Source organism: Microtus oregoni, unplaced genomic scaffold (assembly GCF_018167655.1).
Source record: "Microtus oregoni isolate MIOR12 unplaced genomic scaffold, Mior012 000074F_000, whole genome shotgun sequence".
In the NCBI taxonomy this organism is placed as follows: Eukaryota; Metazoa; Chordata; class Mammalia; order Rodentia; family Cricetidae; genus Microtus; species Microtus oregoni.
This window is the reverse complement of record NW_024543987.1, coordinates 2385351-2405339: the sequence shown is the minus strand read 5'-3', so window position 1 is coordinate 2405339 and position 19989 is coordinate 2385351. Positions and strand designations below refer to the sequence as shown.

The 19989-nt window shown below is 32.4% G+C and overlaps 1 protein-coding gene across 5 annotated transcripts in view; it reads right to left on the bottom strand.

Annotated features, from left to right (window-relative positions):
* Positions 1–19989, bottom strand: part of LOC121441191 (connector enhancer of kinase suppressor of ras 2) — a 217155-nt gene that overhangs the window by 108745 nt on the left and 88421 nt on the right. For 3 of the 5 annotated variants that reach the window (XM_041642326.1, XM_041642327.1, XM_041642330.1), the window contains exons 7-9: positions 19185–19244; positions 14871–14939; positions 395–541 (exon numbers count right to left, since the gene is read on the bottom strand). In XM_041642326.1, coding sequence (XP_041498260.1) covers positions 395–541; positions 14871–14939; positions 19185–19244 — 276 coding nt within the window. The remainder of the gene's footprint in view (positions 1–394; positions 542–14870; positions 14940–19184; positions 19245–19989) is intronic. The other 2 variants (XM_041642328.1, XM_041642329.1) reach the window with 1 other exon arrangement.

Below are 19989 nucleotides of genomic sequence, written 5' to 3'. Positions count from 1 at the left end.
CCTTATTTAAAGTAACTCTATAAACTATCTGCTAGCTTCTTCCAGAAGTGGATGTGATTCTAACATATAATATTCAAGATCCTATCACAAAAAGTTAACCTCTTCATTTTTTCCCCTCTCCATATTTTGGCGTGGATTAACTTGTGAAGTTTTAGAATTATGCTTTAGGTTTCTAATTAAATTAGTGTTATCACTTGGGTTTTAGTGATTCTCTCAAATTCCATCACAATTAAGCCTATAAGGATAAGCAGTGAAGAGATAATTTCACAAACAAATTTTCAAAAGCATACAAGATTAATTCATATGCTGCTGAGATGAGGCACAGAAACGAAGCATTACTGCGATAATCTATGGCTAAAATGATGGTGTATGACTTATGATTAAGCTTTATTACCTGCAGAGCAAGGGGCTTCCATCTCATATTTTTCAGTAAAGCTGGTGCTGAGGTAAGCATGCTCTGAGGTCGCTTTTTCAAAGTTAAGATAACACCACTCGGGTCCTCTCGTAGTGCATTCACCAAATTTTTCAACTGCCACCCCACCTGGTAACCAGCAAAATCATTACAATAAAATTGAGGTACAGTACTCAAAGATTTAATGTTCTCCCCCTTTAATAAGATTAGTAAAAAAGAAATCACATAATCGGAGTATCCGCCTACCTATTTTCAGGAGATATATATTCAAGAGAGAAGTTTTATGTTTGAATTATTAACCATATTATTGCATTAGAGTCCATATAATTATGAGACAACATAATGGACATTTACCATATCAAAGCGGAGACTAAAACATATCTTGCCATTCACGTGATTTGGAATATAAAGAAATTCTATCACCGTTGATACTGCTTAGCTGCGAGGTCTTGGCCAAAGCTCTTCACAAGTACAATTTAAAAGTCCACATGCCAGAAAATGATGAGTTGGCAAAGTCTTGAGCTAACAAACCACACCACAGGCTTTCTCATCACCATCTTTTAGAGACTCGTGACTGATATTGTGCTACCGATAGCAGGTACGGACACACCAAGGAAACATTCTGAAGCAAGGGCAGCAGCTTCAGTGAAATAAACCTTTCATTATGGTATAAAGATAGATTTAAAAATGACATGGTAATGTTACTTCAGTGCAGCATCTACTGCCAATGTGTTCCAAGTAACCCTATAAACTTAATATTTGTGAGCTAAATGTAATGAAGCTGCTTTATTTAAATATCAGCTCAGGACAATTAAGACAAATAGTAAATGATTTGAAAACTGGCTTAATGAATATTCATGTTAAATTACTTCACTAATCATCTTTAAAAATTTTAAACATAGAACTTTTGTTAGTTTGCTTTTAAAATGGATTAGTGATACAGTATCAAGTAATTAAGGTTTCAGACCTGGCTAGTTAAAATGGATAGTTTAAAAGAAACATTAAAAATCAATTACTGTATTATTCATTTTTAAAAATATATTTCATATTAATATTAAATACTTAAAAGAACCTTTTATCTTAAGTCTAGTGGAGTCAAAAATTTAAGTTGGATTTCAAAAATAATTCAGCAAATGTTCTAAAGAGTCATGTAGTTTCTTTTAGGCACTCAAAGTAGATAGATGTCTTTGCTGTGCTCTTCATCACGTTATTGTCTAAAAGATATTACTCAACTGGAAAAAATAAGAACTTCCACCAAATGATGCAAAGATTGAAAGAGACTCAGGAATTAATCTGGAATGTATACATTGTAGTTTAATGGTAGATGTTTCATATATTTATTGAACTTCCTCTAACAGATAAATTCAACCACAGATGAAGTGAGCGAAGAAAAGAAAGGAGAACAACGAAACAAAGGAGCTTCAGTGCTCAAAATCTCGAAAAGCTTGCTATGGACCAAAATGGTCACTGTGATAAATAAGAGGGCGCAGCTTTTGAAAAGAAGATTAATGCAGATCAATTTCTATTAGGAAACCAGCCCAATGCTTCCTGTTTTCTATAAGAGGGGATGGTTATAAATATATTAGATCCATTCTGATATCTGATAGCTAATGTCCGGATAGCTGTTTGTACAAGCTAAGAGGCAAAATAAGTGGATATGAATCTGGGCATTCATTCATACTCTCGCCACAAAATGAATATTGAATTATAAATCTGAGGGAAGTCAAATTCTTCATACAAAACTTATAAACAACTTATCAATAATAATCATACCTAAATTAGTAATTAAAACAAGCAACCAAGAACTGATAGTTTTCAACAATTTACTGCACATTTATTTGTATTCATGTATTAAATCATATTTTACCCTGTATAATCACTATGGATAGTTAATATATTTATATACTTATTTATTTTTGACATTGGGTCTTGCTATATAGTGCTGAGTGGCTTTAAACTTATGAATTTTTGATAATCTTCTTGTCTCTGCTTCCCATGTAGTTGGATTCTAAGGAAATGACCAAGCTGGGTTTAGCTGAAGACTTTTAAAGTTGTATGCTTTTCTGTGAAATGTACAGTTCAATTTAACTTGTCCTTTTCTGTTATAATTTCTGTATACTTTTAAGTAAATGATTAAAAATAGAATTACTTGTCCACAAGAAAGTGAAATTGTTTCTGGCAACAAAGTTAACTTGAATATACTTTAATTTTATCTGAATGTTATTTAATAGTCAAATATTTGAGTATATAACTTGACTTTATTTTAACCAAACTGATTATTATCATTTAAGATGATGAAATCAATAGTTTTAACAAAAGCAAACAAATATAAATTAAGAATCATATGTAGTAAATAGTTTGGCTCTCAAATTCTATTTTCATTATCACAAGGAAATGCCAAGATAAATATGTAACACTGTACAATTAAACCAATATTTTAAATTATTTAAATATTCACTACAAGGGGATATAAAATTATGTGTGGAACAAAGTAAGTCTCATGGTGGTAAAAATATCATTTTTGTTAAAAATGGTTACAGCTATGGAAGGTAGAATGGATGTAATATCACTAATGATGACTACATTAAGGAGAACAATATACTTTCTACATTCCACTTTTTATTTCTTTAAATTTTACCAATAAACATTTTAAAAAATTTAAAAAACAATAAAAACAAGGTTTTAATTTACAAATAGTAGTGTTTTAATTAGGACAATATGAATTTCAAGAGCTAATGAGAAAAGCTTACTATCGAAAACAGTCTACTTAATGCACAGAATCAGAAAGGCAACTACACTAAAATATCAATAGAAATGGGAGATGAAGTCTCTGAGCATTGCATTTTAGATGACTAATAAAAAGGAATATAAGTTTATTAACATGTGTGTTCAATAAGAACTACACTGATATTTTATTCCGTGACTAATTTTCAGTAGACACACCCCTTAATCATTAGGTCCATTTCACATAACAATTCTGGAATGGAAATGAGGCCTGATGAGCAATATACATAGAAGAATGGTAATTGGATGTGACGACTTTATCATTTGAATGTCTCTTTTATTTCCTCAGTCCTCTTTTGAAATTATTAACGTAGATAATTTCAAATTATTTAATGTCTTTAGTTCCTCTTGTTTTATACTGTCATACTTAACAACTGTCTTCAATGTATTAGCAAGTGTGATGTATTCTTACAACTTCAGGCAAAGTGATTTGCAGATATGGTGCTGTGGTATCATCATATTCTTACAGTCACATAATGAGGTACAAAGAATTCTTGAAATTGATTTATTACCCTTTACCTCGTTGAGATACTTATCGTTGACAGATAATAGAACATGGACAGAAGGTGTGATATAATGAGGCATGTATGTGTGTTACAGTTCGAAGAAGCTTGGGATCCCCCATGCAAAGAGCTAAATCTACGTGTCCAAATGTCCAAAGAGCTAAACAACACAAATGAAAGTGAATCACTTTAACTTTCCATTTTCTAATTTATGTTTCTGGCTAGCTTTAAAATATCAAGTGTGAAAGATTTAAATGATAGAAATCATGTTAATACTTATCAGCAATATATAAAAAATTATGGCATTCTTTCCACTGGCTTCTGAGTTCTCATGTAGTAAGAGAAACAGGGAGCTTAAAGAAGTGAAGACATCCTAAAGTCTACCAATAATAACAGTATAAGCCACCAATATTGGAAGGAATCAAAGAACAGGAATTAGAGATAGTAGGCTATGAATAAACATGGAAAAACCACTATTAAATCAAGCTATATAAAAAGAATTGCTTGATTTGTGAAAGAAAATCAAGAAATGTTTCAATAATTTAGTAGTTCAAATGATAAGAGAGCTTCCAAAGTCACAAGATATTACAGTTTTAATAAAAGAAGGGGAGGTAAAAAGATAAGGACAGATCAACGTGTGCAGACATATATGGTCCTGCTAAATCTTTGCCTCCTTGTCCTTTCTTCTCGATGTCTGTATGAGATAATATTTCATGTTGTCTTGTTATAATAATCCCTTCTCTGTTAATAGTTTCCATTAGCAATCTTCTGCATATGACTCTCAAATCTTTCAAACCTTTTCTGTTTCCTACTAAGTGCTTCTGTCACATACTCTAACTGTGGTGCTAATATCTACCAAATAATCACATACCAATAGTATATTGAAGTAGGTTCTTTATATTTATATGAAATTATTTTAATTTCTATTTCTTTCTTATAGCAGCCCAAAGAAGCAAGTATTAAGATAACATTACATGCGATAAAATGGAAAAAGTGACTGGTTGGGGGCAACATTACAAATTAAATGGCATAGACAAGAGTTTATATTTATGTCTGTTCAGTTATAGCTCAATATCTTCATTCAAATATCTCTGGCATCTCAAATGAAATCAGTATTCTACAACACAAATATATTATCTCCCCTTTTTTATTTCATTTACCACAACTACCAATAACTTCCATATAATTTTATCAAGTTTGGATTCGCCTATGGATATTTACCCCATTTTATCTGCAGGTACATCATGAAAATTTCCTAGCAATGAACATTACTTTTCGTCTAGACAGGGTACTTACTTCTTAGATTCAAACTGAGTCATACCCTACCTTTCTTCTTCTAGTCTTTTACATCTCCACAGCACCACTATGTGCCAATGTTTTCTTCCTTTCAAAGCTTTTAAATTTCCCCAAATTCCAGCTCTTCTTCTCTTAAATATGGCTCTCAAACATGAGTTTATACTAAATAAATAAAGGCTTGTTTTCAACGATAAGACTGATAGGTTTTACTTCAGAGATTAAGATCCAGTTGTAGTTCTGGGGTAGGAGCCTAATAATTTGCTTTGCTTTCTAAATCCAAGTTTCCATACGATACTGATACTACTTGCTCTTAGTCTGGGAATCATACTTTGAAAACTGCTATAATAAATGATGAACTTACTGAAGGTAATGACTTGCCAATGCCTACAATATTTTATATAATTTTAGACTGGACATAGTAACTCAAATTAGTATTTATTGAGACCCTAGAGTATGATTATAACATAATGAGCACAGAAATAGATGAACAGGTAAACATTTAGATTAAAATGAAGGAACAACTCCAAGCTATAGTAGAATCCTCCCATCCTGCAAAAAGGGGGCAATCCAACTTATTCCGTCCTTGGGTTTGGGGGAAGGTTTCCAATTAGTCTAAACTGAAATCTTTAGGGTTTGGAGTGAAAGACTCACAGGAATTCAATAGGTAAAGAAATCTGTGCAAGAAATTATAAGTCTGAACAACTTTCAACAGTTTAGCGAGGGTGGATGACAGAGCAAGGTAAAGATAAGGAGGCAGGAGAAAGAAGCAGGCCACTTAGAGGCTTTTGAAATAAAAAATGAAGAGTTGGTTAAGTAGTAAGCACTCTTTCCTTCCAACAGCATGGTTTGCTCACTGCTGAAGTGCTGGTCCCTCTGCTTGTACTTTTTCTGTCACTTCGAAAATCTAAAATCTTACCTATTCATAAAGGCTCATTTTCTTGCAATATCCATCATAATGCCTCCTTTTTTAAAAATTTTTTGAGACAGGTTTCTCTGTATCTTTGGAACCTGTCCTTGAACTGAGAGATCCGCCTGCCTCTGCCTCCGAGTGCTGGGATAAAAGGCGTGCGCCACCACTGCCAGACTCCTATTGCCTCTTCTTACAAGCACAGTCCTTTTTTTTTCATATGAATCTTGCAATACTGTGCCTCATTAGTATAATTTTTCCTTGCTATCTTTCTCTACTTACCATCACAACACTGGCTTCTGAGTAAAAACAGTTTCATGTTTAGATATCCCTTCAATAAATAATATGCTTTCCAAAAATAGACAATCAGTATATGTTAATTTGACTGATGAGATGAGATGACAATATGAGAACTAAATGTTTCAGTGACAACAGAATGCTAAAACTACAAAATGGCTTTAGTATCGATGTAAAATCAAAATGTAGCATGAACATTTTTATTAAATGCACTTGAAGTTTGCTATGTTAAATAAATGTTAAGTGACCTTCCCTCTAAAAAATATATGTGATATCAAAGCTATTATACATAGTATTTACCCTCAAAGAAGCAATACAATGTTCCCTGTAAATAAATATAAAATACTGCCCTTTAAATTACAATGTGATTATGGCACATAATAGAACAGTGAACAAAATTCTTACTTGTCCTAAAATATTTTACAATTAGAATAACCTTTCAAAATTATGATATTTGTCTTACATAGTATACCTTCTTATTAATTCAAGATAACACTTTTCACACATGTTGAACTAATGCTATCCTTCCCATTGGACAAGTAAGAAGACTGGCTAATTTTATCAATCACTAACTTATAACCAAACCTTAACACATATATTAAGATGTATTTTATGTAACACAAGATTAAAAATTCCCAAGAAAGTCACTAAGGTTCTGAAGGTCAGAAGCCAGAAGTTCTGGTTTCTTGTGGAGGGGGGCTTTTACGTGTACTTTTCAGGCTGAAGCAGGTGTTTCTGGGTAAGAGGAAACATAAGTTGGGAGATTCTGGACAAATGGCTGCCTGGACTGAGAACACAAGGTTCTTTGGGTCAGTGCAGTAGAGGCGAGAGATTTTCATTCATTTGGGCACATAGAAGGAAGTTATCTTTATGACATTCCCTGGTCTATTCGTTTTCCAAACACCTGGTTAATTATTTAACCAAATTATGAAGTGACAGACATTACTCTTTGGACCCAAGTAGTAAAACTTAACAAACATTCATAAACATCAGATTTTTAAAACTATCATATCAATCTGGATATTTTCCTTTTTTGTGGATATATGTGGAGTTACAGAGATCATCTTTATATCCACAGGTAGGAAAGTAGGATATTTCTTAAAATAGTTTAAAAAATATTGCCCTTCATAAAAATGAGTTTCATTATCAATACGTACATATGTGTGTGCATACTCACATTCTTAGCTCCCCAGTGGTAATGTATAAACGATACCCTTTCTTAGAACCTCAAAGAGACTACAGAAGTTACTCCACACTGAGATGTCTCCCTTTCTCAATGAAAGCACTGAGGAGGCCAGAGGCAATGCACAAATGATCGCATTACGGATAAACACTCTCAACCTTTGCTAAAGATTTTTGAACTGAGTTATTTATTATCATATTCTGTTTCTTAGAGTTACTATAAAGTTACTAAGAATGTAATCAATGAATATTTTGTGCCAGTGACTTTCCTTTCCTTTCCTTTTTTTTTTTTAGCCAAACAAGCTCCATGGAAGAAATCCCATAGTAAGTAACATTTCAGAAGTATTAAGCTCTGACATGTCGTGTCTTTCAAAGATCCTAGAACTAGGTGTACAGTACTCATGCACACAATTAACTTCGCTCAGTTTCTCCCAAAATGGGAATGAAAACCCTACAATCTTAAGCATTTGGAGATACTATAAACTTACTTTCATACAACCATTCTTGCCTTGAAGAAAAGTAAGAAATTATTCATGATCCAAAGATAAACTAATCTATATATGTTGATTTAACAAAATCTATATAAGTGATTTTAAGTTCTACCATAAAATAACTTTGAAAGGTAATTTGGAGCAGACCGAGACATACTAAGTTTTATCCATCCTAAGAGGAGGCAGAAATCTTTAATAAATAAATAAAAAACAAAGTGAAAAAAAAAAAGAAAAAAAGAAAACCTTAGTATTAATATTTATACAGATAATTGGAAAAGATAGTCTTGAAATAAGATAAAAAACAAATATTTGAAAAAGTGAATATGGCAATTCAATATTTCATTTTCATCAGGGGAAACGTCTCTAGTTTTATGTTTATTGAATAACTCTTCATTTCATATCCCCGAAAATGCTAAAAGGCAATTCTTCAGTACAACATGAATGTCAAGGCACATGTAGCTATTTTTAAAGGGCTTCTGTTTCCGTGTGGCTTAATTTAAATGTGAAACTTAGAACATGCTGAATTAATTCATCATTTGAATGTATATATCGTCAATATTTAATATTTCCACATAAATTTTAAAGTGTTGTATAAAATATATATATAATATTACATATAACACTTTAAATTTATACATATACATATACACAATGTGTGTCCTGATCTGAGTGTTAAGTAATTAAAAGGCAAATTTCCAAGCAATAACAATTTCTTATTGCCCAGATAGTTAAAGGGAGGAAATAAAGCAAGGCAATTTCAGCAATCTCAGAAATGACATTTTCCCCCTAGAGTCCATCCATCAGTCAATCAGAAGTTCTGAGGCTTGCATCTTGATTAACCCATGTGGAATCTACATGAAGAAACAGCCATCATCACGGTTTTTCCCTTTAATGAATCATGCAGCATTCCTATTTCTGTAAACAGTCACTGATATTAGGTGTACCCTCTGTCTCACTACCATCTCTGCATTGGCAATACGATTCCAAAGCTGTGGGCATAGGTCAATATCTTGTACACATAGCTGTCATTTCCTTTTCCCATTTCAATATGGCATTTGGTAATGTAGTCTCTTAAGGTCAAAAGTTTATTTTGGAGGCTCCATAGTACTCATTGATATGATCAATAAAAACTAAATCATAGCCAATTTTTTTTCAGTTCGGCACCATTCATGATATCCTTTGATTTCTCCAAATTATAAAATTAATTTATTCTGAAAAGTATTGCTAGGGAAAAAAGAAGAAGGCAATCACATCATAGCACAAGGCAAAAATGTGGGAAAAACCTCTGATTATATAGTATACATTAGTCCTTTAAAAAGCACTTGCACATTTTCAAAAGATCACAATAATACAGAATTTAAAATAAATTTTATAAAAATATCTTTATGAGTTAAAAAATTCACAAATGTATTGTGTGTACATGTATTTGAAATTATTGTTTTAGCCAGTCCTTCCTATAGTTCAGTTCTAGTCTTCAAAATACACTGGAAATATATCTATTTTAAAATAAGAAAAAAAGAAAATGTTCCAAGTTACCAATGTTACGGAATGAATTAATACCTCATTATATTAAAATCTAAATTTCTTGCTTATTGATTTTGAAAAAATATCCATACTTCGAAAATAATTAGGTTAATTCAATATTTGAGCCTAAGTCACAAAAAAATACAATTCAAACCTTAGTATTAAAAAGGTAACAGACATAAAAATGTATAGCCGCTTTGAATAATTTTTAAGATGCCATTTATAAGCAAACACTTCAACAAAGTTGTGGCTATAAAAATACTTCTAAATATTGCAATATGTTCATATTACAATACAAGATAAACCACGTGCATATATGCACATGTATAGTTAACTAGATATCATTCTAAATATTTATTAATAAAAGGTTTTACTTTAAGATTTCCACATTTTAGAAATTGTCTTTAAAACTCATTTTATCAAAATTCTGACAACCAACACAAAAATGCTAACTCAATAGCAGCTTTCAATGGGTACAGTAAACTGTACACACCATATATTCTAATTTCAAAAACCTCTTCTTTCTTACTATGAAGATAATAAAATTCAGAACAGGACAGTGTAAAAGAAAAAGTAAATAAGAAACAATGGATAGGGCCGGGGTGGTGGTGGCGCATGCCTTTAATCCCAGCACTCGGGAGGCAGAGGCAGGCGGATCTCTGTGAGTTTGAGGCCAGCCTGGTCTACAAGAGCTAGTTCCAGGACAGGCACCAAAGCTACAGAGAAACCCTGTCTCGAAAAAAAAAAAAAAAAAAAAAACAAAAAAAAGAAAGAAAGAAACAATGGATAACAATATATAAAATTTTAGTTCCAATGCTAATCAGAATTTTATTAATGATGCTGAATACTAAGGATAAATATCCTATTAATGTTATTGTCTAGCAAATTTCCTATGACATGGTATCCATGGTATCCTCCAGTATTATTCTTACATGTAATAATTTTACCAGAAAGTTTAGTGCTATTTAGTAATTGTCTACACATATTTCTCATGGGAAGGAGTAGATGAGGTTAATTTGACAGATTCCTCAAAGGTAGGGAAGGACGGAGGTTAATTATACCAATTTGCAAATAAAATACACATTTGAACTAAAAACCTAGAGTATATAAAAGAATATCTGGCAATAGATAAATCTTAAGCATACAAAACAATCAATTGCAAGTTGTCATTTGAAGATTCATTTAAAAACTAGATTATATTTAACTGCACCTTGGCACTTAAAAGGTATTCTGATAATAAAATGAGTTACAGTAACCACTTAAGAAACCAATTACACTCTTCACAGTGAAGCTACTTTGAACTGTGTAAATAAGAAAGTAACAAATCAAGACACAGAGGTCTGCAAAGAAAAGAAATTGGTTGACAGGAAGTGACTTTTATTAAGATATTAACATAACTAATTTATTTTATAGAAGGATTTAATAGAATGAATTCTAGTTTGATAACAGAAAGAAAATGAAATATTATGGTAGATGATAAAGTAATGAGTTGATTATGCAAAATAAATAATACAATTTATGCCAAATAAGTGATACATTAAAACCAGTTTGCACACAATTTAATGAAGATGTTCAATTTAAAGTAACATAAAACCTAATATCTCATAAACTACTATATAAGACAATAGGCATTATTATGAGTAACTGAAATGTGTGATACTGTTTAATTTCAATGTCTTATAGTTTCCCCTTCTAAAAGATACTATTTCATGTGCTTTGTTTCAGAATACCAATTCTGGAGAACCCCAATATTGTTCTTGTAGGTTATTATAAGAACCATTTGCTCATTAATATGTTAAACATATTGCCAATATAATTAATTTCTAGAGTCTAGTAACACCTTGTGACTATATGAATAATATATGGGAAATAGAGGAAACACTGCTATTTGAGGTCTCAGTTTTCAATATTTTGAGTTTAAGGGATTATAAGATAAATAACTTTTCCCTTGAAAAGGGAGAATAGAATAGGGAAGAATAATGATAACTGAACAAGGTAAGAATGGAGGAGAAATAGCTAAGTGAGCAGAAATGCACATAGTGAAGGAGAGCAAAAGAATTAGAAAGGAAAGCCAAAAATCTAGGACAAAATTTATCTAGAAAACTGGGGGAAAATATATTTAATGTTAAACAGAATCATGATATATATGGCACTAAACGATATCCAGGAAAAAGGTTAGAGCTCAAAGGGACAAAAGGGAATGAACATTAATATATTCTGATTATGTTGACTTCTCCCCCTTTCAACAATGAGCTCTTATTTTAGGCTTGAAGAACAAAAAGTTGAGGCCACAGTCAGAAATGAGAAGCTATGTTGAGAATCAGAGAGGTACAGCCGGAAATAGAATGAAGTTCCCAAGTTAAATCAATAGCCCTTCAGGCTGTTCTCTCCCCTCATCCCCTTCACTATGATTTCCAGGTCTTACTCAGTAATATTCACCATCTTGAAAGTAAAAAAAGACACTACCATATAATGCTTATCTTCCATCTCTCAGTAATCAGTGATCTAACAACACTACTTGTGCAGTCTGTCTTCTTGACATCTCACCCTGGTTAATCTGTTTAGGTAGTTTTTATAACCAAATCTATTTGACCATGTTTACCAAAATATTCAAGAAGTGCTAGAAAACCTTTCACAATCACAATGGATATGTTTTAATGTTAACACAAAATAGAGGGAAATTTTCCAAAAGCCATACTCAATCACCATACATATGCCCTTCTTTGAAATGATATGCCCAAGAAGAAAGTGCCTGCTTTTAGTATAGATTAAATACTCAGAACACTTTCTCTCACACAGAAAAACTAACCTGTAATATAGCAGATTCGTTATGGGTAGGCCCAGATGTTTTTTAAAAATCACTACAGTTTCATCAGTACAAAACATGTTTAAACTCCATCATGAGGGCAGAGTTGCTGGTTCAAATTATGCCAAGGTGGTAGAAAGATGGAGGGAATGAGAGAGAGAGGAGGGGGGAGGTAGGGAGAGAGAGGGAGAGAAAGAAGAGAAGAGAGAAGAGAGAGAGAGAGAGAGAGAGAGAGAGAGAGAGAGAGAGAGAGAGAGAGAGAGAGAGAGAGAGAGAGAGAGAGAGAGAATGAATGAATGAATCTGGGGTGTTTTCAGCAGCCTTTGATGAGTTGATCTTCACTGGCAAGGAAGACATGAATAGGAATCATTCTGCTTTGCTTGGATGTTCATAATTTTTTTCTTCTTCCTATCTGGAAGCCAGTTTCTCAGCCACAGAAGTATGTTGATGTGAAAAGTTTAGAAGCTTACAATGGAGAATATAGCAACATGAAAATGGACATGTAACTTCAGTTTCGTTTAAGTAACTATATATATATATAGTTATATATATATATATAGTTATATATATTTAAATAAAAGAACATAGGAAAATCATACATTATCTATTGGACATGAAGAGGTAAGACAGGTAAAAAGGTCAATTGCTATTGAGTATATGAACCATATCAGCCATTTAAAACAATGGCATTCAGGCCAGGCAGTGGTGGCGCTTAATCCCATCTCTTGGGAGGCAAAGGCAGGTAGATCTCTGGGAGTTCGAGGCCAGCCTGGTCTAAAGAATGAGTTCCAAAACAGGTTCCAAAAATAAACAGAGAAACCCTGGCCCAAAAAATCAAAAATAAACAAATAAAAATAAAACAATGTCATTCAAAACTTCCTGTTATTAATTCATCTTTCATTGACCCTCATGGGAATATTTAAAATAGTTTTTCAATGAAATTTATATAAAGAAAATGAGTAGATTTTTATATTGTACAATATTACCTGCAGTAGAAAGATTTTAAAACTACAGAAAACTACCGTGACATGATATTTGTGTTTACAGTTATATATTAAAATTTCATTTACAGTTAATGTTTCTAGAAAAGGTAAGCTACTCTAGTAATATTAGCCACTTAAAGCCATGATTACAATTCAGAGCAAAAACCAGAACTAAGTTTCCCGAATCCTTATTTTATACAGTTTACAAAAATTTTAAATTATTCCAGTGATGAAAATGTGTATGCACATCCTCAGCATTTAAATGTCACCAATTCGTGCAGATTTTATTAGTTCATCTATAAACTTTTAGACTTTGATATTTATTTCATGAATGTCAGATCTGTTCCATAAAGAGTACTCTTTAAACAATCTTCCTTTGCACTAGAGACTAACTTGCAACTTTAATTTGATCAAGTAGAAACTCATGTCAAAAATATGCAATGGGGTCTACATGTTAAAATCTCTTGCAGAGAAGGAAGCAATACGAACAGAACAGAAGGAAAAGCTACTGATGTACTGGAATAGTTGGTTGCTTTATCCCCTTGCCCAAATTCTCACACTATGGGTCCAGAATTTTTCAAAAGGACAAGTGGAAAGAATTATTTTTCTAATGAGAAAATGATGTCATCAGGACTTTTGCTCTAATGAGAAAATGATGTCATTGGCAGAAAGCCCTTGTGCATTCCCAGAACTCTGTTGTTCAGTACCAGCCACACACTAACACATCACATTTTTAAAAGAGTCTATCCACTTTTATATCAGGTAGATAATGAACTCACTGAGAAACATTTTTAACTTTTATGATCATTTGGAGCCGTTCTAAACGTCCCTCAAGAAAAAACAGTTTTCCCAAATTTTCTTCTTTCTTTAGGGTACGTAGAAGCAAATTTAGCTCAATGGTATGAACAAGAAAGAATTACCCACTCTAACGTTACTAAACTATATGCAGGATATCTATTTCTTAAATTCCCATATTTTCAAAAAGGATTATTAAAATGATAATCTAAGAATATTTTATTTTCAAATTTTGGCAACAGATCTAATGTTTGCCAAAGAGGGTGAATAAACTGCACCATTTGAGGCATATAAAATAAGCAGAAATCAATACTATGTATTTCTACATCTTTGAAAATCTATCACATCTGAGATAGGCATTAAATGCCACTGGCATTCATATTTCTCTGAACAGATCGGTGAGCCTCATCGAGTAAGAAAGCTTTGTGAACATATTTAATTTAGTATATTATTTTTAGAACTAAACCTCTTGGAAAACTAAGAGCCAAATCAGCTACTGAGGATTATAATTTTTATTAAAATGTGCATTTAAATTATGACCAAATTTTCTACATATTAATGAATAAGTCAATGTTACAACAGATAAATAAATGCATATATAACCATTAACTTTATCTAGTAGCTAATTCACAAATTTATAAAAATGAAAAAAATTTAAGTTATACCAGAAAATGTCAAATTTATAAGCACAATATACCCTCATTTTTCAAAAATCCATGTCTTACATTCCATAAAACAATTTGGAAGAGTAATTACTCAGTTACGTTTTTTAAAGTTCTTCAGTTATCTTTTATAAAATACTGGCCTTTAATTTCACTGGTATCATTTTAAAGTTTTCGCAAATCTTTAAATTAGTTTCTCCCACTGACTCTTAAGGTAATTATACATACCACAGTCTGATGATTAACTTGAATCACTTCATCCCCAGCATGGATTTTCTTGCATCGATCTGCAGGTGACTGAATTTAACATAAAAGAAATGATAACACAAGGTTTATCAGCTTTTTTCTTTCTCTGGGAACATCACAGCAATCCACCTCTTTAATTAGATTTAAAAATAAAATCATAACTTTTAAGTAATTATTATATATATAATGTGTTTACTCATAGCTAACATACAGTTTGCATTCTGACAATATAAATGAAAGTCAGCTGGGCGGTGGTGGAGCACACCTTTAATCCCAGCACTTGGGAGGCAGAGGCAGGCGGATCTCTGTGAGTTCGAAGCCAGCCTGGTCTATGAGAGCTAGTTCCAGGACAGGCACCAAAGCTACAGAGAAACCCTGTCTCGAAAAACCAAAAAGAAAGTCATACAGAGACTATCTATATTGGAAAACAATAACATCTTTCTGAAAGCATTAAAGGACAATAATAATTGTTACTAAGCTTGGCAAACTTAGTCTAGAAAACCCTGCTAAATACTACTAGGCAACTTGATTGAAAATATATTTCAAACAGGCAAATTAAAAAATATAGAAGAAATAAAAAGCTCTAAGAGAGAAACAGAAGGTTTGGAGTTGCAAACGTGGGTAGGATCTGAGAGGAGATGAGGGAGGGAAATGGTGATCAGAATATACTGTATGAAAAAATATTTTCAATAAAAAATGCAATATATATATGTATATTTCACAATATTCTGAGTTTTTACTTGTGTCCTTCCCATTTAATATAAATAAACCTCAGTAATGTAAACAAATCATTATTTTCAAGTATATGCATATAATTATCATTAAACTTTGAAGTCAGATAATCAATTTGTTAATTTATTTCACTATTAATAAAATCAACCCTAAATAACAGAGAACAGAAAATTCAAACACAAGCAGCACTTAGGTCAAGACTGTCTTATGTATTATTCTCTCCACATGTCTAATGTCAAGAGCATGCTGTTCCGTTTCATATACTATAATACGATTTGTTGGCAAACTACACTAAATAAAACAAAATATCAACATGTCTATAATACGTAATTTCAATACTTTATTTTTAATATAAAATTCAAAACAAAAATAAATAAAACCAACATAGCAATTTAGTATTTGTGAGTATTAAGTTGTATAAAAGAAACTAAATGAGATTTGTGATAGAATTTTTTTTCTCCAGGTCTTATAAATAGATTTTATAGTCTTATTTTCTAGTTACTACCTATTAACAATTCAGAAATCTTCACATGGCAATACACCCTTGTGTACTGTCTATATAGAATAATAAGACATATTAATCTATTAAAATTATTTGCTTGTATTCTGATATTACTCAGTAGTATCTATTAAAAACAGAAAAGAAAAATAATATGGTGACAGAATCCAGAGAATAAAACACTACTTTTGAGTCCCAGGAATGGAATGTTCTTTAAAAGGCATTTTGGGTTATTCTGTGTTTTTGTTTTATGCTTGTGTTTGTTTGTATGTGTGTGCATCTAGGCCACAGGTGGACATCAGGTAGTTGATGTCAAATTGCTTCACCACCTTATTCTTCCTTCCTAAAATATATTTATTTATTTCATTTGTATAAGGGCAAGCATGTGTCTTGGTGGCATGTGTAGCAATCAGAGAACAGATTTGGGGAGTGAGTTATTTCCTTCTACCGTGTAGCTTCCAGGGACAGAAAACTGATCATCATGCTGTATACCAAGTGCCTTTACCCACTGATCCATTTTACATGCCCTTTAAAACTTTTATTTTTGCATTTATTTAGTATGTGTGTAGTAGGGGAGAGGGAGGGCATCCACAGGCCATGCCATGGCTATGGAATTCAGCAGAAAACCAAAAGTGTCAGTTCTCTTTATTTACTGCATTGGTTCTAGGGCTCCAACTCAGGTTGTCAGGTGCAGCAGCAAACACCTTTACCTGCAGAGTCCTCTTGGTGACTCCACCCCTTACTTTTGGAGAAAGCTTCTTTAAGTGAAGTAGAGCTCATGGATTAGCCATACTGATGGGTCAGCAAGCCCCAGAGATCTACCTGTCTGCTCCCCAGCTCTGCTGTGCTATCTGCCTATGAGGGTACTGGAGATCCAAAGTCAGGCCCTCGTGTTTGTACTCTAGCACAAACTTAGCCATGTCCTTAGGGCAGCTACTTTTCAAAAATTCATTTCCAATTTTTAATTATTTTGAAAACATAAAAGACTTCATACTATATTACCTCACGGGAACAAAAGTTTTAGCCTACAAAAATTTGCCATAGGCTAAAATTCAAGATTATATTTAAAAAGTATATTATTGAATGAACTAAAAATACTGTTATGGAGGTAGGTTAATCTGAGATATGAACACTATTCTAAAAAAATATCAGTGATCTGAAAATATCTTTAGGTCGTGGCAATATTAGCAATCAGACCAGAGCCATATAACAGTTCTGAACGGATTAGAACGCATAGGGCAATAGTTCCAGTCACTTGTGCCATGGGCTCAAAACTAATATTTTTTTTTAAGATGGCACAGCAGATAAAAATATAACTTACCCACTCTAGTGACCAGCTTTACTAAGATTAAACACAGAACTAGAACTCCGAATTACAAATTATATAGGTAACAAAATAATATAATACTATCAAGAGAAAAGAAGAACCACAGGATGAACTATGAACATATAGCAATCACATGTTCAAACGCTCCTTTTTTGATTTTTCGAGACAGGGTTTCTCCATAGCTTTTGGTTCCTGTCCTGGAACTAGACCAGGCTAGCCTCGAACTCACAGAGATCCGCCTGCCTTTGCCTCCTGAGTGCTGGGATTAAAGGCGTGCACCACCACCGCCCGGCTCAAACGCTTCTTTTATCATTTAGCCATTTACCAAGTTTCACCACGTAAGTAAAGTGTATGAAGCACTGTACTCAGCTGTTACATTCACAAATGTTAGATAACGGAGGGAGAGCCATTCCTACCAGTTCTCCATGACACAGTACAAAAGCACCGTTTCTGTGATTTCTTCTCTGGTTTACTTGACAATACTTATTACATTTTTTCCTTCATGTATCAAGTAAATAGTAACACTTGCTCACATAGTTGAGCCCTACATACTTTGTACTTCTCAAGGAAAACAAAACTAGTTTATCATATATATCCTTCCAATGCTCAATGCCTTGCCTGGATCACAGCACAGACACAGTGGGCTTGTTAAATGAGCGGGGAGCGCAGGAATGATCTAACGAGTGCACGGAAATTAGAGAAGGATGGCAAACACGTAGTGCTTAACGTCCTACTCAAGCTCAAATAGGAAATAATTCACAACGCACATTTTACTGATTTTCATTGATGTTTCATTTTCAACAAGAAACCAAGAAAAGAAGTTAAATCAATAATAATTAGAGTTAATAGGTGAATTAACTACAGAAAATGGTGATTTCAAAGAAGAAAACATTGATAAAACAATGAGATAAATGACAACTGAAATTAACTTAATTCCACCACAGTATTCTTTAAAGAAACACAGCATAAACATTCAATTTGTCTGAATCTCTAAAAGAAAATAAGAACAAAACCAAAGTTCCTAACCTGTTTATGAAAGAAAAGAGAAATATGGGCTAATTAATGACTTTTTATTATTCAATTTCTATTATGCTAATCATGTTAATGATTTATTTAATGCATTTATATTTCTCTTTTTAGAGCATAGCTAGTCACTTCTGTGTGCTACTATCTTTGCTCATTTGAATTTTACAACCTAGTATGTTATGATAATCTTTTCCAATTTATAGTCAAAACACCTGTTAGAATCTTTTCATAAAGGTAGGATGTTCCTAGGATTCTGGATCTGTGATAGAACCTTTGAATTTAAATTTCTAGCAAGCTCTCAAAGTAGACTAATGGACGAATCTCACTGTTAAAACCATTCAGCTACGCCTCTATTTCATTGAGCTGAATTATGCTGCCAGTATACAACAGCCTGACTGATGGGACGTTTCTCACATCACTTAAGTTTCTTAAGATAACTCAATAATTGATGATGGAAGTAGATTATTTTAGTTGTCACAATAACCTAGCATGAACCAGAAAGTACTTAACAAAGATAATTCTCTGGCTTAAAAAGGAAAGCATCAGAATTTCTCTAAGCCACTATTCTAGAGTAAATAAAATGAGTGAAATTCCAATGCATCCAGAATCTACTAATTTAGTAAGTATTTTTAGATGTGTTCTTGGAACCAACATTTAACCTCAATCATGTGAAACACATAAATACTCAAATTGGAAATGTTTTAGTACTTACATTTTCTGTTGTTCCAGTGATTACATGGAGGCCATCATATGTGGATTTAATATACATACCCTAAGAAAAAGAATCAGAAAACGTGAAGCCACAGACATATTTCAGTGAGAGGAAGAAAAAGAAAAATGAAGCAGAATAGTTAACTATATGGAAGGACCAAGAAATGACTAGGTAGTTCTTTTATTCTAAAAAGTCATTTCAAAGTATCATATATAAAAAGTGTAATAGTTCTACAAAATTGTTGAGCCTGGATCTCTAAATGGGAAATGAAATGAATGTAGTTTTAAAAGAAGGCTGTTTATCAGTAAACTCTAGTTTTAAATGGAAGTTCACAGTTTAATAGAATAGTAAATAATAGCCCAAGTAGAAGTATACATGGAAATTAACTGACAAATTGGCTATATTAAGCTTTGGCTATAATAATATGGTAATATTTACCCTGATGCTGGTGAGGGTGTATGACATACACACTTTTGAGTTAATATATATCCCATTATTTCTTGGAAAGTAAATATTATAATATTAAAAATCTTAGGATAGAATGATTGATACTGACACTTCTACCCTAGCTATTTAAAAGATATTATCTAATCAATAAAAGATCTTAAATAGTATTTGTAAGAGGTAAATACTACACTTTTTTTTTAAAGTTTTCCATTCAAAGGTTGTGAGTAAATAAAGTGGGAACTGGCAGCAAAATAAATAAAGAAAACATTTCAACTAGAACACAATCCTCATCCATAATTATCTATCTATCTATCTATCTATCTATCTATCTATCTATCTATCTATCTATCTATCTATC